The 24783-nt window shown below is 33.6% G+C and overlaps 3 protein-coding genes across 4 annotated transcripts in view; 2 read left to right on the forward strand and 1 right to left on the reverse strand.

Annotated features, from left to right (window-relative positions):
* The window catches only part of LOC109537174 (elongation factor-like GTPase 1), a 99215-nt gene that overhangs the window by 11649 nt on the left and 62783 nt on the right, over window positions 1-24783 (reverse strand). The gene's annotated exons all lie outside the window — the stretch shown is intronic.
* On the forward strand, window positions 774-11990 carry LOC109537176 (protein giant-lens). Its single transcript, XM_019903775.1, has 4 exons — window positions 774-1203; window positions 7085-7293; window positions 10330-10504; window positions 10955-11990. The coding sequence occupies exons 1-4, from the start codon at window positions 1012-1014 to the stop codon at window positions 11162-11164; spliced, it is 786 nt and encodes a 261-aa protein (XP_019759334.1). The 5' UTR covers window positions 774-1011; the 3' UTR covers window positions 11165-11990.
* The window catches only part of LOC109537175, a 49934-nt gene continuing 48729 nt past the window's right edge, over window positions 23579-24783 (forward strand). Inside the window, exon 1 of the mRNA XM_019903774.2 lies at window positions 23579-24264. Coding sequence (XP_019759333.1) covers window positions 23749-24264 — 516 coding nt within the window. The 5' untranslated portion in view covers window positions 23579-23748. The remainder of the gene's footprint in view (window positions 24265-24783) is intronic.

Here is a 24783-nt window from a genome sequence, read left to right on the forward strand (position 1 = left end):
ACCATTCATAAATCTTTACGTTTAGGGCCCCTACGTGAGCTCTCGCATGCACCTGGGCAATTTTTTTCTAACAGGTGTTCGGAAAAAATTCCACGAAATATTAATTAAGTTATCCGATTTATTTATTTCACTCATACGTATGCCGTGGTTTTCTCAGAAACAACCTTAAATTGTACATTGTTCATGGATCTTAAAAAATCATAAAAATCTGGAAGAATAACCCTAGAACAAAATCCAGAGGTAGAATTTTGAGAAAAGATGTTTGGCCATTTTTATTGAAATAAATTAAACACATTATTGCGAAAATTTTCAATTTCATCAAAAAATCAGAGTTTCAGGAAATCAATAACTTTTGGGCGACTTTGAGGGTAAAAAAAAACATAAAATTTCAGTAACATTTATGAAAATAACAGCAACAAACAAGCTCCAATATATAACAGCGAGACATAAAACCCCTATAAGAAGACAGACAAAAGCGGAACAGCAAACAAGATAAATCGATGAAAGTAAGGGCAAATGAAACCAATAAAAATTACTCCAGTAAATTTATGGTCCTCCAAAAGATACTTTATTATCGAAGCAGATTCTAATGAAGTAATTAATAACAATTTAAGAAAATAATAAACATTTTGAAGTCAAACTGGTGTTTTTCATCTCTTTTTTTTAACTGAGCGGTTTCACACAATGGCCGCGAAAGTAAAAATCTTTCAACAAAATGAAAAACTGGTCTTTATTAAATCTATAGAGCAAGCGCCAAACGGTAGATATTCTCGAGTTTGGCGGTACCATCTCGAGATGGTTAGCGTCGAAAGAACCACCTAGACAGCCCAATCCGATTTCATTCATGTCTTGGATGGAGCATAGTAGTACGTTTCGTGAAATGATCAAAGTAGCACTTTAAGAATCTGTTCAAGATCTTACGCAATTCATTCATTGAACGATTCGTAAGCACCAAAGACTTTCAAACTAATTTTGATTTTTGAATGTTATTTAACGAAAAAAGAAACTACAATGTTTATCGAAGGCTTCACAGTTTTAGTGCTTTTCAATTTTTGTGTTAGCAGTAGATTGCCACTTGAAGTTTTTCAAAGGTACCCTTCTGAACATCATCATCACAATCACAAAAATTACTTGAGCAATGGGAATTTACATCGCAAAAAACTGCAAGAGTACAATGCCATGAAGGTTTTGTATCAAGTTGGGGTAAGTTTTTATATTTATATACATTATTGTTCTTGGTTATTATCAATTATTTTTTAACGGGAGTGTTTTAGGTTACTTATGCAAATTTTTACTGATTCTGGTCAAGATATAAATAGTTATTAAATCGATGCGAAAAGCAGACTGCGGAAATTGAAATTAAGCCTGCAGTGTAGGAATCCGCTTACCACAACTTCCAAACGTCTTAGGTTAATAAATCCATTTACTTCATTTATTACTAACTAGCGATTTTGCAATTTCCGCCTAATAAATGCAGAATATATCAAAAGTAGTACTATCAACTATCCATCTAACAACAATAATTGTTAATATTATTTTGCTGTGTAATAAAAAGGCTTTTCCGTTTCCGTTTTTCCACACGGCGGAAATGAAGGCAGCGCACTTAAACTTTAAAAGCTATGCAATCGGCTTTCCTATTATTACATATTTATCCAGAAACGCATTCAAACTTGTATAACGTCACTGTTTATAAATAATTTGATGTTTTTCGAGTAATGAGCCAGAACATTAATCGCATATTAGTGCGTTAATTACAGTGAACATTGCCCAAAGAAACAATAATCCCATGAAGTGATATCACGCACAATATTAAATTTTTGAATCACTTTATCTTCACTAGAACATCATAGTAGAAAGTTGAATAAGCATTGAATAGAAGATCAAAATATTTACACGACGTACTGAAAACGCTAAGCAATTAGTATGGAGGTAAAATAAGGTATAGCTCTATATAAAGAAGAAGAAGCGTTCTCGCTGAAAAATCAATCACACCCATCTGGAATTTTTCGAACAGCTTGATTTGACTAGATCACTAAAAACTATTAATCCTTGTCGGAAAATTAACTCAAGGATAAATAATTGTAAAACATTTATAATTTTCCTCGGGCTATACGACAGCACAACGTATTAAAGCGATATTAGGCAACCGCTGCTCTACAGGTTTAATCCCCACAAATTACTCTAAGAAAGTACAATAACTCTTCTAATAACTTCCTTTATCTGAAGGCTGCGTCTTTTTTACATACATTCAGATATCCGGCCTAATAAACGCATGTTTCTTAATATGCATCTTCTTGGACGATTGTAAAGATTGTACAATGTTCTGCATGTTTGAGATTTAGAAAAACCGTGCACGTACTAACAATTAAATTTCCATTCACAAGCAACTTTAACAGGAACAGTGGCAATCGCATCATATTTGTTTAGCAAATTTGAATACTATTTACTACATTTTGGACTAACAAAAGGTCGTTCGAAAAGGGCTGGAACGGAAGTACCGGAAATAAAAACTGACGAGACACTTATCGTAGGGCCTTAAATCGACCCATTGTGTTCAGCTCAATAGAGAGGAAGTGAATTTAGGATGCAGTCTCGTAGTTTGGCTGTACCTGAACCGTACTCAGCCCTCCTGTTCAAAAAATCATTAAAAAAATAACTGAGTGAAAGAAAAAAATTATACCGTTCATATACATTTTTCTCAAATATAGAAAAACTATTATCGTAAATAATTTGATGCAGTGCCATTTTTGAAATCAGTTGATCAAATTATTGAACAAATATACCTAAATTACAAACAAAACTTGGAAAAGCCTTCAAGATCTTCACAAATAAAAACCGCTTACCTAGGACAGACATTAGGTCCGGAGACTTAATGACCAAACAGGAAAATAGTTTTTCGTTTTTCGTTTTTCGAAATTGGATATTAACGTCAAAGCCTAAATCTCATTGGAAGTATTTCTGAGAACATTTAGATGTCTCTTACTCGAAGAACTCTACTTCCTATGCCCGATGCAGAAGAATTCAATAATTTTATCGCTAGAATGATTGATAATCTTTTTTCAAGCTCCAGACATACATCTCATTTTATATTGAAAGTGATTCAAACTCCGGGAAAAATCGTGGTGGCATGTCGGGTTAAATCAAAATATAATGTATCTGTATTTTTAAAACATTTACACATTTTAAATGGCAAACATTTTATTGACAACGTTAACAATAAACTCGTATTTTTACTATAAACCTTTGAAGACAGCGCTTTGCGAGAACAAGTAATTTATCTGGGAAAGAAAGGAGGCGTTCTCTTATTTAAAAATAATAAAAATTTTCAATTTAATTATAATTTCTAAAAAATTTTCTAGAAAGCCATTCGAATATGATATTAAAAAATGCGAATTTAATTAACATCTAGTTGAAAAGTATAAAGTTTTATAGAAATAAGCGCCATAAATTATTAAACCGAACTCAGCTGTATTGTAGAATTATCTGAGGTTTCCAACAATTTACCTGTAACTTTATTCACAACATTTCGAATCAAATGAATGAAATAAACTATTAAAACTCTAAAACGTTAAGACCATTCTGAAAAGTTCAGAGTGCAAACATTCTGAAAACATTCCATCCTTCTGAGAAGCTAATTGCTCGTAATCACATTAAAGACTTTTATGTGTGTGTTGGCAGGACGATGAAAGGAAATAATTTGAAATGCAATTAGTCCCGTCCTGTTCTCAAAACAAAAATATCGATGTTTACTGTCCTAACAGTGGCCAGTTCTGGGAAAATCACATTAACTCGGATATCCGTCGACATAAGAAAAGAAGTTCGGTCCAAACCGGAACTGAACTGAACAAAGAAAACAAACCATCTTTCCTCACTTCCTTTCTTTGGTTTACATTCAAAATTATACCTGCGCCTTCCCATTGACTGCTTACTAAGTAAACGGCTTGAACAATGTGATGAGTATTTAGAGTTTAAAACATTCGTTTCATTCTAACACTAAACATAAATGCTGATTTTGCAGGAGCTTATTTTAATATGTCAAAGCTCAGTTGCAGTTTCATCAGTTCTTTAACTTCCTTCAACCAAATTGTTACATGAAAGAATGCAATTATTTTCAATGCAGTGTCGAGACCTCCGTAAAATAATATAACCATTGATAGAAGACCATCTCCTGGTCATTATAATTTTTTTTGTTCGGCATAATCTTCTTTCTTTTCCTGTATTTTTTGTGCTTCCTCCAAACGTTTTTCGTCGTAATTATTCAATTCCGTCGAAAAACTATCATAGCGAACTGACATGACTGAACTTCTTGTGCTCATTAACATTTTTACTGATCATTCAGTGTGTTTTTTGATATGGCTTACCATCTTGTTAGACAGATAGTATTTCTTAAATCCTTATAAAAACAACACGCTCGGCAAGTTTTCTGAAAGGTATCCCAAAACAATAACAAAAATATATACCAGTGGCGCTTCATCGTCATTTAAATACAATATAGATTTTTAACGAAGTAAATTCTGAATTAAACCAAAGCTGAACATTTCCGGGGACTTTAAAGGCTGCGTTTCTTGGTTTATTCCAATCTTCCACGACGATTTCAAGCTTGATGCGTCTTGGATTTTAGTCGTTCAATTATTACAAGTTAACATTCTGATTTAATATTATATTTTGTTACAATCTTCCAAGGCGAAGGCTCAAGAATTTTAGTATAATTCCAATTTAATTATGAAAAAATATGGATATGTATTTTATTTGGCCACAAGAACCGAATGAATGGGAAAACCAGGTAAATAGAAGTCCGCCACTGGTTCGGTAGATAATTACTTGATGTTATACGACCCTGCCCATACACACGGGATGTCGTTAATTTTATCTGCTATCAGTTTATCGAGGCTGGAAGGAATATTTTAAAGCCCAGTAGTTAAATTATTATATGTTTATAAAGAGTTTATCTCCAAATCTTCAGCTGAAGAAGAATGAGCTGGCTCATTGTTGTTGATGATTTAACAAGTATAGGATGGATTCTACGTAATTCGGTAGCTCTGACTTATGTTCTTCGTAAGTGGGCTCAGGTAGTATCTGGGAACATTTGCCTGAATTCGCGAATATTTTTATGAAAGCCTAGGAAGAAAATATTAAATATTTTCGAAAAATGTTAGCGAAACAAGAAAAATCCAGATATGTAGTTGATTTTGCAATATTTGACCGGTTATTTTATAAATTAAGTACCTACCGAAGAAATGGGGAAAACCTATCAGTCATTTTTCATACGCCATTATTAAAAATTTAATTTAGACATACATATTTCAATAATGATGAAAAAATTGCGCAAAATTGAATTGATTGCGAGTGCAAAACGGAATAAAGCAAATTGAGCAGAAATCCGCTTGGCAACAAAACTAATATTTCAATTGCCAAAAAATACATCGAATGGGCCAAAAATGTCTTTTATGGAAGATCGATTTTTCCATTTTTACGGAAATGGACAGCATACATAAAATGCTAGATGGGAATTTAAAGAAAAATGAAACTAATTAGCGATTTATCTTAATTGATACAGAAGCGTATTAATGTAGCCGTTAAATTTAGTTAAAATGCGTTCTAAGTGGTCTAGAATTCACAATCTAATCACCAGGCTTTTAAAACCACGAACCATGTTAGTTTGGCAAAAAGGTGTTTAACTATTGTATAGAAAAATTTTTCAATGAAAAAGCATTTTCATTTAGTAACACTTCGAAAATAAATTGTTTGCCTACATTTTATACCTTCTTCATTAACAAAGCATTAGGTGAAATACTACAAATGTTGTGAGATAAATAGCACCAGTTAACTAAAAGTTCCTAATACGAAGAGGAAGTGGAAAAAACCGACAGGAATTGAACAAGCACAACATCAGAATTATTTCCTTGATGGGCTTGGCGCGATTGAATTATATAAAATAACAATATGTTAACGGAAACGAGGTATCGAATCGGAGTGCATTAAATATCAACAAACATTAACAATTTATCAACGGCGGAAATCTTTTAGATATGAATGGTGTCGTTAATTGACTATAGTAAAAAAGATATTTAATGTCCGTCCATAGCTTTAAGAATTTTAATGTTCAGTGGATTTGAAAATTATAGAAAAATATAAATTTTTCATTGAAAATGTTTGTTAAATTTTCTATAAATCGCCATCGAATAGTAAGTGGAAATTCAATTCATGCACAATATGTCCTTTATAAACTGTTGGTATGCACGAATTGCATTATGGAATAACATGGATAGATGATTCGTTTAAATTATCACATTACATGCAATTTAAAGTACACCGCTAACTCAACGGCATAATTAAATAAAAATGAAGTTCTTGTTGAAAACCCATTTAATGTTTGCTTCAAATTCCAAGCCAATGTCGTGTCCAGATCAATTTATCCAACATTTTTAATCAATTTCCAGAGAAATTGCCGCGTTTATTACGATCTTAATGAAGCGACTGGTGAAGATGGGGCCTAATTAATAGAGCAATTTGAACTTTGGTATAATAAGTTTTTATCATAAATGAAAATATATCGCTCAATATTGATGTCTATGTTGGCTTTGCTATTTTAATTAATTAATTAGCTTTATTAGTTCTTCTGAGTTTTGCATCTATTTGGTTAGAATGAAAAGTCAATAAAGATGTCGAAAACATTATTTTTCTGCGGACTCAGTAAAATAGTTTAAGAAAGCTAATCGGATCAATTTTTGATTTAATATGGATTAAATGGGTATGGTGTTGCTTCGCCGCCACTGTTAAAAGTATAAAAAGGTCCGAGGTGTGCCAAGGAGGATGCCAGCATTGTGCCAGGCTGGTGCCGAGTGGCTATTGGGTTTCTTTAAACCACCTTCCGATTTTCCCACGATCTCGAAGAACAGACGCAAGGTGTACGATAGCACAGATTTTTTACGGTGCGGGCTGAACGCACCCCCGGTAGATGCACACCTGCTGTACCAAATAACGCCCACATTCGCGGTTAATACAGGACTGGACTACCTATGATATACCACAACAATCCAGATGTGCTGTTACTTATTGCTCACTTCCGATTTTACTTCTCTAGACTTCCGAGGAGGATCTTCCGGAATGTTACACCAGATCGGTTTGCAATAAGGTCGACTTGTACGATACGCCCTGGGTGGAAAAACAATGCAGATGCCCTAATGGAAGAACTTGCAGCATGGACATTTCGACGGATGATGGACACACTTTTTCGGAGAAAACGCGACAGTACAAAGTCTGTGAGAATATCAAGAAGCTACCAAAGTGCAAGTAAGTGTTTGGTTTGCAGATAAAGGGCTTCCATTAGTGACCGGAATAATCGAGAGATTAATTAATAATTACTTTGCATTCAGTATATATTTTCTGGTTTATAAACAAAAATGTCTGATTCTTCTCTATTTTGATATCGAATTGTTTGCCTGTCTCCTATCTACATAAGAAGAAACTTTGTGTTGAAGTATACCGATTGAAGTGTTTGGTAGGAAGTGTACAAAATTACTAAAAATGACAAAATGATGAACATTTTTACTGGAAATGGCCCATAGATCTAGTAGTCCAGTCGGATCAGATTTTTTCCGGGCACTAAATAGATGAAGGTAAAAGATTATTGGAGGTTTGGAAGGATGTCAGAATATTGGGACAATGGAGCGCCATGTCTGGCTGTGAAACATTGTTAGATAAATAAAGAAAGTGCGAAAAACCGTTTTCTGTGCACAACTTCAGAACCGTTGATGTTTTTTAAAAAAGTTTAATACTTATATTCAAGTATTAAAAACACCTACAATATGAGATAAACTAAATTAAAACCTGTTCATTGGTTAACTCAAGAAACGAAAAAAACCACCGCCGATTTTAGCTTTCTTTTTTTAATTTTCTATAAATAATTTAGTTTTGCTTCAAAAAAATATCACTGTCACTTTGTTAGAAGGTCCTTGTATACTTTATAAGTGGTATACATTTCAGCTTACAATATTTCAAGTTGTAGTATAACTCTTTACATTTACGTTTCAATTTTTAGTTGTAGTATAACTCTTTACGAGTAAAATAGACTCTCAGAGAAGTCGCTCCGACGTCTCAAAAAAAACTTATTTCGAATCTGGCAAAAGCCGTTTTTATTAACAAATAAGAATCAACAACAAAATATGAATATTTTAAGCTAAAATTAATACCACTTATACAGTGTACAAAGATCTTCAAAAAAAGTTGTAGTTCGATTTTTTGAGTAAACAAATGAACGGATTTTAATTTAATTTGTTTTATATTGGAGGTAATTTTAATACTTGAAAAAAAAACTGTTAAACTTTTTATCAATAGCATCAACGGTTCCAAAGTTATACTCAAAAAACGGTTCTGCGCACTTTCTTTAATTATTTAAACAATGTTCCACAGCCGGACATCGCGCTCAAGCATTTGTTCCAATATTCTGACATCCTTCCGAACAACTTCCAATAATCTTTTGCCTTCATCTATTTACTTTTAAAGTCTAATCTGACTGGACTATAGCCAGATGTCTTCAATCGTTGTAGCGATATGATTTTACTTTTAATGTTAAGGTCGCTTCAAATAGTGAAACTCTTTAAAAACTGTTCGAGGACGAAGGCATTGAATTTTTTTGCAAAATAGCTTTTATAGCGATTTTTTTTAGTTAACCAATTATCGGGAACAATCTATCGAATTGGTTCTTACCTAGGGCCAGGCTCTTAAAAATAAACTTTTTTACTTATAAAGTAAAACGCGCTGCAAAATTGTTTTCAATATTCCCGATTAAAAAAATACCTTTGTCGCCGATAGATATTCATTATAAAAGTTTATGGAAAACACCCTATACGGCTCTATGAAAAACATCGCTAATACCGGTATTTTCCTCGCTTTAATGGCCAATTATTCTTGGCCGTCATCGACTTACACTTGGATATTTGTTCGCACAATAAATTGGTGCAAATCAGTAAAACCAAATTCATACTGTAGTTCTGTCGTTTTTAAATAAACCGGGGAAAGGTGCGTAGTTTAACCGGCATAAAAAATATAAAAAAAATTTAACATTGGGCTCGTCACGGTTGGATATCTGGTAATTCTCTTTGAGCCAAAATTTTAGTTAGTAGTAGTTTTTCTACTTGAATTTAAAACTTTATCAAGATTAGCAATTTTTGAAAATTTGAAACTTTGTTATAGTTTCCATTCAACATGCTCCTATTGAACACTGAAAATTTTAAGCTAAACCATACAATAAAACTCATCGGGTGATGGTTTTCGTACGTATTTTCGTTACGTATTCCAGCTATGTTTAATAAATGAGGAAATGTGCATTTTTAGAACTTAATTGTTCTTATTCAAAATAAATATCATAATCATAATGATAATTACTAAAATAATAAAGTTACTTTTTGTTAAAACCAAACAAGATTGACATACTTTTTGAGGGTGTCACAACACTCAGCATCCTCCTTCTCATTTATTCTCATATCGTTCAATCTAAGAAATCGATATCAATTTAATCCAATTTTCTTAATGTGTGTAAAAAGTCAATTTTTGCGATGATTTGTCAATCGAGGTTAAAGATACATTTTATGTTATTCGAATAGGAAATATTTCGCAGAAATAATTTGTGATGACGATGTAATACATTGGTGATATTAGCAAGTTTCGTTGACCTCTTCTATCGCATCACGTTAATTGCAGTCTCCAGTAAAACACGAAAATGGAAATATCTCATGCCGATAAAGACCTTGTTTTGAATCTCAGTTTGATATCAATAAAATCCTTTTCAACTTTTATGTTTACTCGTCACCCCAGCACACTGTATCTCAAAGGACTGATCTTATCTATATAAATAATCTTTATTTCCTATAGAAAAAGGCTATCGACCCAATCGGTCTTTCTGCCCCGATCTTCTATTAAACATCTGATTGCATCTCGTTTGGATATCTATAAAGGCCTATATAACTTGTCCTTCGATACGAAATGTATTATACCGAAATATTCAACTCGATTCATCCCGACACTAGTTTCCTCTTGTTTAACACTTCAAAACCAACATCTTCCAGACACCAGGTGATTTATTAGCTCCCTTTGAAATATGAAAACGTATGCGGTTTGATGAAGTAGGAAGCTCCACATTTCATTTTGTTGCAAGTTAAAATTACATCAAATACAGAAATTCTTTCAATGAAGATACTCACTCACGGTGTTTAAACCAAGAGCCTGCAACTTTCAACAACATTTACGATTAGTCAATAGTTTATTGTACAGAATGTACTAAGAGGTCTTTCTACAGAAATAATTGGCTAACCATAACAACTTTTTCAGGTACTTTCGAGATACGACATGGACAATTACATTGTATCCGAACAATGTCACCGACCAAGTGATCCACTGTCATTGCCCAAAGAACGCCATAACGTACTTAAACCGAAGAAACGCACTACATTTGCCAAATAACCAACTGGCATTTCAGTACCAATTTTCGTGCTCTCCAGCAACGGTAAGTTCGAACTACAGTTTACTAAGTACAGAGGATTTCGTTGTACAATCTATGGAATCGGCGATAAAGAAAAATCACACATTCCTCGCTGAAAATGCCTTTTCCTGCAATAAGGCATTGTTGGTTCTTGACGATTTGTTAATTCACTGAACTCGTTTTTGCAATGCATGGCAATGGAATATCAATGAGCTAGTAGCAAAACCCCATATTACCATTTACATGTCTTTAACATGCTCAGGATTCATAGTTTACAGTATCAAATTCAGACAGCATGTAAATGCCATTAATGACTGATGGTACCAATACTAACTCATTCTAAAAGGAAATTTGAACGATTTTTTGGGGTGGAGCAGTTCAACGGAAAGCAAACAATTTTTATTGGGATTCGGAATTTGAGATTGAATACGTTTTGGGAGCACCGACTCTGTACTAATGATTGTTCTTGTACAGAGGCTGAGATGCCAGCGAAAGGCACCTTGCCGCTTGTTTACCGTCCGCAAACGTCAAGAATTCTTGGACGAAGTGAATGTAAACACCCTGTGCCAATGCCCTCATGCCCACCGATGTCCGCACCACCATACTGACTATGGAGTAATATCTGTTAAAAGTTTTACTGAAGATATTATTAAAACCTACAGTGGGTACTGTCTTCCTTCGTAGTACCACGCTAGAGGACGTTGGAGGTTTCGATCATTTCATTGACTCGACATTTGCTGTTACAACTTGCTTGTTAACACATCAAAATTTGTCTCGCATATCGATTTAATACAATAACTATATTTTTATTGCTCAAAATGCACACATTCTGCGTAGCAAATAACCACTGGAAATTTGTTTGTGATTCGATGAAATGAACTCTGGTTGAACGTCTTTAGATGTTCATACCACATTCATTGTTGAATTGCTCAGATACTTTGCAATGTCACTCAGATAAATCAATGTACATTCCGTTGCTAAGACTTGAAGAAATATTTTATTTTTGTATTTATTTTTATATTATTACGTATTTATTTTAAGAAAACTGCTTAAATTGCTGTAAATAGGCGTTTGATTTAGAAGCTTTAAGTCTTGTATGTTTTAGCGTATATACTTGTAAATATATCGCCACTATAGATATTATATGTAAATCGCAAACATCTACCTGTAATTCTATGAATTCATCTAAGTTGCGAGCAAACTCGAATTTTAACTCACAATCCAGATTGTATAAAAACTATGTTAGATATTAATTGTTTACAAATTCAGAATAAACAATCCAGTCGTTATTCGGCCAGAACTATATTTGAGTTTGTTGACTAGTTTTAGGTGTTCCTGTACATAAAACGAGGGATATTAAGCACTTTTTTGGCACTGTATATCTTCCAAGGAGAGGCAGAGTACATGTGAAAAATTGTTAAATATATTTGACGTAGCGTTAGAGTTTTTTAATGTAACATTATATCATAGGGACAACAATGTACAAAATAAAAATTAAGAGCTAACTTAAGTTTGGTGTTTTATTCAATTTAAGCAACATTTACTGCACAAGCCATCCGATCTTGGTTCTATAAAAACTCGGTGAGTTTGAAGCAAGAACTAAAAAAACAGAGAGAAACATAAAAGTCATACATTCGCTTGATGAAATATGGGACATCACCTTGTATCATCAAACTCTTTATATCTAGAAATAATCGTGAAATAATCTAGAATTGAAGACAACGAGATGAGAACTGAATTGTAATAACGAAAGTTATTTTAAAGCTAAATTCCCTACTGAAAAGCTGTACTTTATACATTCATACTACTGAATCATGTAACCTCCATCATAATATATTAGTGATGGGAACTATCGAATGAAAACTATGGAATTATTCGATAGTGGTAATTCCTTCGAATTATTTGAATGCGATGTTTTCAGCGATGGAAACCATCGAATTAAAGCTATCGAATTATTCGAGTAGTTAATAAGATAATTTGAAATGTAATACATTTGAGTTGTTCGATAGCAGTGATTTATTCATTTGCTTTATAATTATCCGATAATCTATTAAACAAACTACAAAAATTTGTGATGATCAAAAGAATTAAAATTTTAAAATATTTTTTTTTGGAAAATATTTAAGTACAGTAAATTGTATTCATTTTTATCATTACTTATTTTTTTGTCAAAATGGACTTTTACCACACTCAAAGAAAACGGATCATATCATATCCAAGGCTTTAAAACCCTTCTTGGAATATGACACCGAATGCCCCCGAAATTCCGTTTCCTTTCGTCTTGGAAGATCACGGGTAGTGTCTGTTAAACATCCTGACAATGGATTGCATAATTTCACGCTGATGATATTTATAAGTATAAATCTCATCAGATCCTTATAAAGATGTCACTAAGATCACAAAAATTCAATGGTCAAACATAGGATAAGAGTATTATAAGAACAGGACAGTTTTTCTGAATAATGGATTATATAATGTTATATTTTGGTGCAGACATTGTAAGAGGGACAGGGTTGAGTATATGTACGCGAGTGCTTATCCTCAAATTGAGTGAGTGAGGCGGTGATGGCAATCCAAGTCTGACCGATTGGGAATGGACTATCCAATGTATAGTATGTAAGTGTGAAAGAATGGTAGATAAGGTAAGGTAAGAGGATTCTGAAGTGCCAAACATGTTTTAATAGATGTAAGTAAGCCAGACTCGCGAACAGGAAACACATTTTTCTCTGCGGGATTTGAGGCGTTATGATGGGTTTGCGTCCTTGTAATTTCTATTTCATATTGTTCTACTACTTTGTATTAAATTTGTAAACTTTATGTAACTTGGTCAAAGATTTTGGTTTGCTCTTTGGGCAAAAGCATTTTGGCCATGTTGGTTTTTGCTTTTAGATTTCCCATTGGGAAGAATTTAATTTTGGTAGGGAAAACTTTAACATGAAACAAAAGTTGATTTAAATCCATTAAAAGCGTACCGGTAAATATAATATATATTCGGCAAGTAACCCAAATGCCATCTGTACAGCATAAAGTAAGTGGATCTTGTAAGCTACCATCTAGATTTGCGAATGCATCGAGTACCACTGCAATGGTGCCATGCATTGCAGTAACTTGTCTAGATGGCAATACCGGTCTTGGATATTTCAAAGCTTGCCTAATCCGTGCACAAATTAAAGATAAAAAGACAAGACTGGCGTTAGCAAAAAATGCCTTTTTAATAAAAATAATCAGTTAAATCAAACGCTGCTCATTAAAATAATTATTCGGAAATTACAGCATAGAGATTTCCAAGCGACCAAATCAAATTTGACTCTAACGCAAGTGTTCAAAACCCTCGAAAAGTATAAACAGTAAAAATAATTCTAATACCGATTTTCCGCTGCACCCAGCGCGTTAATGTAGTTTCGCCCATGAGCCACGCATTGAAACTTCCAGTACTAAATTGATATTAGTACTCGAACTAATTAAAGTTTTCAGTACGAAAGTCCACCGTGGAAAAATAGTACATTAATAGAAAATAACAGAAACAGACCAGCAATAACTTGACTTATTAAATCCGCATCCGCTTTTTGTTAAAAGTTCCGGCGTATTTCCAGCACATTAAAGGAGCAACTTATTAAAGAATAATAGTCGGTGTTGTTGATAATGATTTCCTGATTCCTCAAAAAATTAGCCGTTACAATTCTACGGTTATATCCATGTACGAGATGTGAGACCAATTTATGCAAAAATTATTATCTGCTGTGTTTCAAAGTAATAACGCTGTCGTAAAATTGATGATTTATTAAAGTTTTTTTTCGCGCCGACCGATTGTTACAGATGGCTTTTTATTTTCATTTTAAATTGTAGTTCCAGGCTGGTTTCTCTGCTTGTTAGTTTTGAAGGTGAGACACTCAATGTGTTCCATTAAATGAAAACATCGGTTTTAATGAGACTGCTAAAAAGCTTTTTCCTTTGCAGGAAATTGATGACGTTCTGGCATGGATTTAACATTTTTGTTTGTACCTTTTATGAACATCTAGCTCGCTTTATAAGAGTATTATACTGAAAAATGACAGTGATGAATTAATTTGCTCTAAAAAGACCTGACATCACACATTTATCTCAATTTGAGACCAACACATGGACTGTTACATTAGATAGTAACTCAACGTCATATTAGAGCTGCTGTAGATGAAACTAGGTCGGCAAACCGCAAGTAAGATGATAAATAATAGAAAATAAAGAATTTACACATATGAAAGGCAATCAAGACTGGAAGAAACACGAAATAGCTAAATCAGAAGAGGAAAAGCCGCAGCTCAAGATGAAATTTATATGTAACAGACATTCTTAAGAAAAACTACCTAAATCCGGAAAAGCCCCCTTTTTCTTCTCTATCCCAATCGCGACATCCTCAAACAACACGAAATAAAAAAATATATTAATTAAAAAGTACATTGAAAGTAAAACAGTTAAAAAAATTATTTTATGAAGAATATGACACAAACAAAATGTATAGGGTGATTTACGTAGACCGTGCATTAGAAGTTTTTCAACTTGCAATTGTTTTAGAAACTTTGATTCCGGTCATAACCAGTCGCGCCGAAACCACGTAAAATATAGTTACCCCTCAAACTGTACAGGGTGTATGAAAACTAATACCTAACTTTCCTATTTTAAATGCAAACCCCTATTTTTTTTTGACATGGTTGGATTGCCATTCCGAATACGAGTTTGAGCCACCCTAGTTTTGTTAACTTTAACTAAAGATCAAAGAGGCTTTTTTCTATGCAACTAATATAGAAATAAAATTTAACGAAATAAAGTTAACAGGCAAAATATCTTCTTTTTTTAATTAAAAAAGCACAAAGTTTAAGGACATACTAAACACAAAGTTTATATAAATATGTCGCCGTTTCATGAGGAAAACACTGACAAAAACTGGACCACCCGGTTGAATGGCTTCACATATCATTAGGTCTATCTACAAGTCCAGCCATCTCCAACACAATCTTCGAAATGAAATATTAAACGCCCATAGGTAATTTTGAAATCGGCAGTTACAGCAGTAAGTGTCAAATCTAACATTTGCTATTAATCATTCCGTATAATAATGATAATGCGATGGCATAAATTAGATGTCTTCAAAACTAGCCGTTAGAAGCACCCACGAGGTTGGTAAAAGTCAGGCTGAAAATATTCGAAATGTTTCGTTGGTATTTTCTCAAGAAGGAAATACAGAACACTCTGCTGGCTGACTAAAAAAATTGTAAACAGTTAACATTTTCAACAAGCTAGGAGCGAAGGATAATAGTAACATCATTATCATAATCACTTAGTGCATTTATAGCAGAATGAGGAGGTAACATTACTAAGGATCATTAATATCTTGCAGCATTATAAAATAAATGAGATTTAAGAGCTACTCCATCATCAGGATTTTTCCAAATAGAACTTAGCTATAACTTTAGGAGTTTTTTGAGATGTAATGCGTAGGCTTTCAGCGTGCTTCCCATAGCTGAAAGGAAATCTGTTAAGACCATATATTGCGTTACATTACTAATTAAATATATAATAACCGCTAAGATGCAACTATATATGGCAAGAAATGCTTACAGAGTAATGAAACGATAGTATAATTATTGAGTATTCTTGTGGGAATTTTGAGTTTATCCAAAATTAGTAGATAATAGACAAAAATGCTTTTTTCCTACTCATTGTTTTCATGCATGATAACATCATAGTTGGTGCTTTAAGCACGGAATTTAACACTCTAGTAAATATAGCACATAGATTTTAAATATAATGTCCATTTAATTAAAACATTATATTATTAAAGTAGGTAATAATCATTTTTACACGTCTAAGTTTTACAGCGAAAAATGTTAATTTTACCGTCATAAGTGATAGAAATATCACTATTTTTATCTAATTATGGTAGTATAATTCAAGTTATTTTGAAATTTTTTTGTTTTCATCGTTTCCATAGAAGTTTGATGGAAAATCGACCAAGAAAAATCAGCATCTGATCATTTTTCATTGTAGCGTCTTTCAGTATGCGTAATATTGTGATGAAACGTTTCACCATGCACATCTGAAACGGCACCGAGATTTTCGGGAAAGAAATCTAAATACGAGTTCAAAAAATGAATTTTGAGTGACATATTGCATGCTAAAGCTTCTTTCTGCTTATGCAGAAAGCTTTTCTTTCAGGACTTTGCTTTTCTTTGCGGACCTACAAAAAATTCTTCTTTCAATTTCGCGTCATTGATTCGAAGAAATTTTGTTTTGAGATATTGAAATTGATTGGTGCAGGCTACCATCCTTTTTCATAGCTTTCACCAAGTTTTTCATGTGTCCCAACTTTATATGAAGTGGTGGCAGAAAAATTTATAATGTTAACGCATAAAACGAATAAAAAAACCTAAATTTATGATATTTGGAAAAAATTGATACCCAAAAATCTAAACGTGATAAAAAAATTGGCCTTCGGGAACAGATTCAGCGCATCCAAATCTTTATGATAAAGCTTTTTGAAAAGGGATTTTGTTGCAGACCAGTGCTATTATGTATTGTATTCGAGCAAATAATCCCTATGTCATAATTGCATTTAATAATACATGAACTATTTGCCGGAACATTTAATAATTAAAGGGTGAAGTTAATGATATCAGCCGAACATCTTCGGTTCATCATGGTTTAAGCAAGACGTTCCAACAAATTACCGCAAAAGAGTTTAAGGATGGTAGCGTGCACCCTGGGCGATTTGAAACCTGCCAGTTAGCAAGAATAATGTTAATAAAGCGCATCCGTGGATACAATTAAATTGAAATTATCCGTAACGAACGGAATTTTTACAAGAACTTCGACTTACAATGTTGCCTGAATATCGAAAACGTGTAACGGTCTGTTATTGGGTATTATTAGCATTTGAACATCTATCTGTGCGTTTTTTTCTAGATAATAAGCAATTCTACAGGCACCAATTACCAGTTCTTCTTGAATATCTGAAAGCTGATTGAGGAATTTTACGTTTCCAGTTCACTAGCAAAATATTTCAAGGGATACGCATACGCTGAAAAAATGCAGCTTTCTGCTTTTAAGTGTGTTAACAAAGTCATAATGAAAATAAAATTTACTTTGGCATTCACTGGTGCGGCGTGTTTATTTTTATATAGTTGTGAGAAAGTTCGAAATATAATATTGTCGGCCAGATCAGGTAGTTATTTGCATTAATGCCGCATAATCCAAAATGAACAAAATACCGCGCATTGAGCTACTTCTTTGAACCGCATTCTTGACTAACATCAGTCACTATTTATAACAACATTAAGACTAATGTAAAAGTGACACATTTTTTGTCAAAAACTTTGTACTACTTCGGCTAATTCACATTTTAATTCCCATCTATATAAACACCATACCTTCTAACGAACATATTGTTGAAAGCACGAGAAATAAAGCCATTATAAACCTCTTTAAAAACGTAATTACCTGAAAAAAAACCTTTTCAATGAAAAGAGGTATACTTTAACTCACTGCCCATCCATTCAGAGCTGTAAGTGTATTAATCTTGTAAATAACGCAGCAAAAACACCAAAAACTAATAACAAGGGATAGAATAATAAATAGATTTATACACGAATTTAATAGGATTTGGTAGATAGTGTAAATCAATAAATAATTCATTTTTTGACAGTGCTATAAAACTACCCAAGAATACATTATTAATACGTGTAAAACTTTGAACTGAAGGCTTTGAACATGATAAACTAACCGACTGTTATGTGCCGGATTTGTTTTAACAGTAAATAAAATGGTCTTGCAGCTTCCAACTTTCTAATTTTTGCGTAGTTTTTTCTAGTTTCCTTGGATGAAAAATATGCAAAAATGGTGAAGCTACAAGATCATTTTTATTTGCTGTTGAAACAAAATGGCTTAGTTGATTATTTCAATGATCAAGTTTTGTACATATTAATAATTTATGTTAAAATAATCCGAACCCGTTCAAATATTTAATGCTATTGAGTTTGCACACAACCTTTTTCACGTTTCTAAAGCCCACATTTTCCTTAACGAAACAAAATAAAACTATGATTTCATCAGTTATTAAACCATCAGTAAAACAGATGTTATTATCAATTATCTAGCAGATGAGTAGCAAACAAAAACATTTCAATAGTACAGTTCTCTCAATAAATGCGTTAATGAAATGTTGTCCATGAATCTTCAGAGAAATCTAATGGAGGTTAATTCCGTTTTGAAAATTTGTACTTCCAGGTGAATTAGTGAGTTTGAATTGACATTTCACCAGGTTATTCTTCCGTTGATCATTCATTCATTCGTAGAGAATCGCAAATCAATACAAATAGTGCATATTAAGAAACTCTCCTTTGACATGATTGGTCTTTGTTTTTGGTGAAAACTTGCATAAAATATTGGATCAAATTAATTGTGGCAACTTGGGAAAAGGTAGTCTACATCCAATAGATTATGGATATTTATTTATGATATCTACATGCAAAGTTAATGCTTCTAGATAATGGCAATATAAGGCCAATGAATAACATAACCAAAAACAATTGTTTTGTTCAACTCTGTTTATAAGTGCCAACTATGTACTTACTTATTTTAATTAATTAGCTTAACTGGATGGACAGTTTTTGAAGAAAAAAATTCCCAGAATTGTCCATCTATCCTTCTAGGAAAACGACAGTTAGCATCCAATTTAATTTGACCCAGTTTATATGTTTCCTTATTACTTATAGGTACTGAACTATTTTATAAATTTTATGAATTATACTTTAATATTCAGAACGATGAAAGATGTAAATTCAGATCGACCAAGCGAGCCAAATCATACTTTTACCATGTTGCAAGTATGTATTTGCAAATAGCATTGAAGCGAATTTACTTTGCCCAGAGACGATAAATTGTACTTTCCAATGGTTATACATAGATTACTTTTTTCTAACGATTGAGATAACACTTTTACTTCAATTTTATTAAATGTTAAATACACGATTAAAATTTAAGTTGCCGATGTTCTCCTTCTTCAACTTGGTCTAGAAATCCACTCTACGGTTTTTCATGCAAAACCATAATTTGCAAATGATTATATTGGTATTTACGTTCTACAACTGGCAGTAAATAGTTTTATCTCAAATTATCGTATACTTTAAGCCATATGTTGAATGGATATGATGAAGCTTCGAGCTTGTTGAAAGTTAGACAACAAAAACGTTATGATTCATCAGCACGCATAAATCTTTCCTCTTGTAATTAAGTGGTTTACGAGTAGGATGCGTGTTAATAGGGGTGCGTGCTGAGACTTCATGATGGGACTCATGAACATTTTGCTTTGAGGTTTGTTTAAATGTTAACTGGGCGAGCATATATTGATCGAATATTTAACATGTTTCATTATCAACACCAGATCAGTTTGCGAGGCATCTATCAATACGAGGGAGTATGAAAAATGAATTAAGGAATGCCTAAATTCAACCATCCAAATTAATATTATTAGGAGATTCAACGATTTTAACAGTATTACAAGGAGACCCAATACAATTGTTTTTTGTGTCAACACTAATCTGAAACCTAACATCTGAATGCACGCAAATTTAATTGTTTCTACAACTTTGAAACGCGATTATTCGAAAACCTCTGAACAAAAAGCAACAAAGTAGTAACTAGTGTAAAGATAATTGAACGCCCTTTAAAACAATGTGCCACTTGACCCCCCCTTTCCATTTAAGATTCTAAGGGTGACAACTAGCCGTCCTAGGTGGTCGAAACAAGGAGGCTAAAAATATTAATTCAAAGTGCCTCTCTACAAATAAAATTGACGGATCTCCGATTTTTCATATTTTCAACTGGAAAAAGATATTAAGGGTGGGAAGTTTTCAAAATGACACCCGGTAAAAGAAGCGGGGAGAGAACACACTCAGACAAGCATTTATCAACCTTAACTCGTGCAGTATTGCTATCATATAATTGTTGTATGATACACTAGATGGTCTGGGACACTCATTGACAACAGAATAGACCAGAGCTTTTTCCATTTTACATTATCACTAGCTTTGCTATAATCGACAAAACAGAAATACGTGGGAGCAGAACTCTATCGACTTCTCATTGATTTCTCTAATACTCAGAATTTGCTCACTAGTGCCTCTTCCAATTGTGAATCCAGCTTGTTCAGGGGATAACTGCCATAGAAGATAGTGTTCCAAAGAGGAGCGAAGAATATATACAAACACTTTTCTGGTATGAGATATCAGTTATTGGTGTCATATTTTTTATGAGGTGGAACAAAGACTGGATGTTATCCAGTCAGACTTTCATATTCCCCGACACAGCGGATGTATTCTTCTCAAGCCTTCCCGTCCCATAAACCAGTTCCACGAGACTTATTAAATTTTAGCTTGTTTATGGCAGCTTGAACCTCCGAGAGCAGAACATCCGGTCAAATTGGGTGACGTTATCACTATTCTTAATAGTCATTATCCCCTGATCAGCAGCCAAGTTTCCCTCGTTGTCTCTAACTGTCCAGTTTTTTTGTTTAAATTTTCGGGTAAGAAGTTTGATTTTCTGACTCAAGTCGCTAGTAGTATTAGAGTTGACATGAGCTTAATTCTCTACATTGGATGTAATTATTTTTGACCTTCATATTATATCATTATAATTAGTTATTTTGTCTTTCACATGTAGATTCAAAGATTTCTTACAATGATCTTCGTTGTTCTATCACAGGAAGGGTTTGGGGGCATCAATGATTGTTTTGGAAGAGAGTTTCGTCTACTTTGAGATTGAGTGATTTCCCTGACTTTTTAAAAGATTGTTGAAATGTGCACATAAAGAGTTGGTGGTTGGAGCCGCAATCTGAGCCTGCTAAGGTCTCACACAACCTTATGGATGAACTCCAACAATTTTTGGACATAATATAATTAATCTTGTTCCGATATTTACTATCTGGTGATATCCAAGTATAAAGAAGACGAGGGTGTTGCAAAAACATGGTGTTACTTATGGAAAATCCATTCTCTAAACAAAACTGAATTGTGTTTCCTTCTAGAATTATGTTCACCGATCCCAAATCTGCCCACTGTTGCCTTATATGATCATCCAGTTCCGTGTTCCCAACTTTAGAGTTAAAATCGCCCATCAAAATAGTTATCTCTCTATTCGGAATGGCTCGCAAAACATTCTCCAGATTCCCAAAGAATGTTTCTACATCATCATCTGAGGCGGTACATGTAGAGGCATAGACCTGTTCTAAATGAACTATTATATGCTTAGCATTCAATCGAAGTGTTAGTATTCGATCATTGATCGTATTATACCCCCGTATAGGGTTCGAAAATTTGTTGGCTGCCCAGAAACCAACGTTACCCGAATATCATCATATAAAGCTTCCCTCATAAAACGTAAAATGTCCACTCCCATTGTAGTGCTTTCGGGAAGTCCTGCAAAAGCAATTCTAGCAGAGCACAATGATCTCCCAACAATTTCCAACTTGTCCGGCCTCAGAATACCTCTCAGAATCCATGTTGCAAGACGGGTTTTATGGCGGTTTCTTAAATCCACACCAGTATCAGATTTCGATGCCAGATACCAGGGAGCCTGGTGGGAAAGATTCATTAGTCCGTCAATAATTGTCGTCACTTTTGCTGATGACACTGCCATCATGGCTTCTCATGTCAACCCAACTGAAGCATCCAGAAATTTACAAATTACTGTTTCAGTAATTGCCATTGCTTTTCCTCTATATATTCATTTTAAACTGAGTATTTCACTTCAAAGGTCATCTCACCTTTACAAGTTCAACATCATTCCATGAAAAATCCTGATAAAATTTCGAGAGCTTTTCACTAATGTGACAAAAGTAAGAATCTAATAATTGGACCATTTATGTAAAATTCTCTAGTTCTTTAAAAAATTAGTTCGTAAAAGTCTATTTCAAGAGTTAATTAGGTGCAAATACGATAAAATCGTGTTACGCAATACTCTATGAGCTTAGTAAAAAAATCGTTAATTAAAGTAGATCATTAGCATTATTTTTAACCCAGATATTGAAAGAATTGGATCTAGACACTTGAAAAGTTACTGCGTTAAAAAAACTACATTTTTTAGAAGTGGAGCAAAGAATCAGGAACAAGGACAAAAAAACATTGCATTCAATTAATTAAAATTATGTTAAAACATTAGAATTAGAAAAGTTGTCATTTTAAAATTATAAATTATTTATATTTAATTTACCGGAATTGATTTCCGATCACATAGCTAAAATGGAAATTTGCAAAAACTGATCCAATTAGCTTTTATTCCCAGCAGAGAACTAGTAGTTTTTAAATTACCGAAACTGATAAGTTTTTCGTTACACTGCCCTCAGCTTTAGAACAAAACACCTCTGTCTAAGCTGTCAAACGTAACCGGTTTGAGGATGCAAGCCGCTCGTGCTTGCAAAACGTCAGAAAAATATAATTTTCCATAACAGCCACGAAAATGAAACTCTTTATTAAATCATTATCGCTAATCATTGCTAATAAATATGTTTAAAAACGTTTAAACACAAGTAGCAAATTCATGACATGCTAATCACGTACTTCCTAATTTAGTATATTTATTGTAAAATATTTGATTGTTATTTAATTTGACAGGTACTAAATCGTCTTGGAACTTTTATCGAATGAGTGATGATTCGGTTGACCCAAAATCCAATATGGATTTCACATGCGCTCACAAATATAATATATCTTCCAGCATGTTCACTTGAAAACATAATAGAAGCCTTTATTAAGAAAGCAATGCACTCCCAAGCCGTTTGAACACGTCTAACATTTATCATTCACAGTCAGTTATTGTTGTACATTATATTAAAAATATTATTTAATGTCCAAATTGTTGTTCAAAAGAAATCAGTTAAAATAGTCTGGTAAGTTTTAAGTTTCGGAGACAAAAAAAACATTTTTTATTGACAAAATAGATACACAAATTGGGAATAGTCTTAAGTAAAATTTGGCAAACCATATTACCGGATGCGCGCGATTGATGGTTCCGAGTACGGTACCATTTCATAGGAAGTGGGTTAGCTAAGCTCTTCGGCTGCCGGTCGCGGACTTAGCTTACATAGTGCATAAAGCCTTTTCTACGACACAGACCTTCTTCAGCCTTCGATAGTACCACCGGCTTCAGTAGTCAAGGACGCACGCGAAGAATTACACTTAAACTTGACAAAATACGAGGCCGCGAATTTTATTCTGACTTTGAACAATATTTTTTTTAAAATGCGTGTTTTAGTTTTCGTTGGTTTGCTGTGCGCGGTACAGGTTGAGTCCCAGTCGAATTTCTGGGACTATTCCCAAAATTTTTTAACAAAGCTCCTGAGGCAAGGAAAAAATTCCGTTGAACGCATTGTGACTTCGACCCCCGTTCCAATCACTTCAGTCGTCAGAAATACGAGCTCGCCAACAAAAGTCACCACCCCCTACACAACCATTTTTTTCACCAACAAAACTCAGCCTAGCTCTCCTGCAACCCCAAGTACCACCACAACATTTACATCTACCCAAACTGAATCTTCCATTATTACAAAAACCTACACTTCTACGGCCACCAGCACTACCCCATTCACTAGCACGCTATCAGATTTTAGTACCGCTAGCACAATTTTTGACACAACCACTCCTGATTTTGTTGCAACCACCGGAGAACCAAGGGAGAACCCAAATAGCCACGACTTTTACCTTCCACATATCAAAAGGGAAAAACCGCACATCAAAATGTCATCTAATATTAGTCAGGTGAGTGATTTTTTTGTATTTTTCATGTTTGGTTGGGACTTATTTTGAATGCAGACGTGCATAATTTTTTTAAAAATATGGATGTATGCACTGTATTTATTGTTATCTGTGATTTATTGCTAAATTTAACGCCTATTTAAGCAGCTGAATATATATTCTGGACAATCAGAGGCATAAACGACAGTAAACAGTTAGAATGGGGCAATGGCTTAAAACACATTTTTTGACGGTTTACTAATATTTTTCATGGTTCATGGCTTTGCCTCAGACACGCCGTTTTAGCCGCTATTATGATGAATAAACATAATTGAAATTCGCCGTTTACGTTGTTTCGTAATTCGTTGCTTTGGCAAAAAAATTAACAGCTTAGCTAATTCTGGCTGTTTATAGAATTGGAAGTGTACAGGAAAATGGCTCAGAATATTATTAACGAAATGTTATAAATTTCTCCCATTTTGAAGATATTTCATTGTGAACTACTTTCTACACTATCTAAAATCTAAACCTTCATTTTAACAT

The sequence above is a fragment of the Dendroctonus ponderosae genome, unplaced genomic scaffold (assembly GCF_020466585.1).
Source record: "Dendroctonus ponderosae isolate FM_Combo_2020 unplaced genomic scaffold, Dpon_F_20191213v2 Dpon_F_20191213_1, whole genome shotgun sequence".
NCBI lineage: Eukaryota > Metazoa > Arthropoda > Insecta > Coleoptera > Curculionidae > Dendroctonus > Dendroctonus ponderosae.

Excerpts from the sequence above, each read along its gene's own strand:
- LOC109537176 (XM_019903775.1), top strand. The coding sequence starts at position 1,012 with ATGTTTATCGAAGGCTTCACAGTTTTAGTGCTTTTCAATTTTTGTGTT. Across the intron at positions 1,204-7,084 it reads AGGTTTTGTATCAAGTTGGG|ACTTCCGAGGAGGATCTTCC; the intron begins GTAAGTTTTTAT and ends TTACTTCTCTAG. Across the intron at positions 10,505-10,954 it reads TTTCGTGCTCTCCAGCAACG|AGGCTGAGATGCCAGCGAAA; the intron begins GTAAGTTCGAAC and ends GTTCTTGTACAG.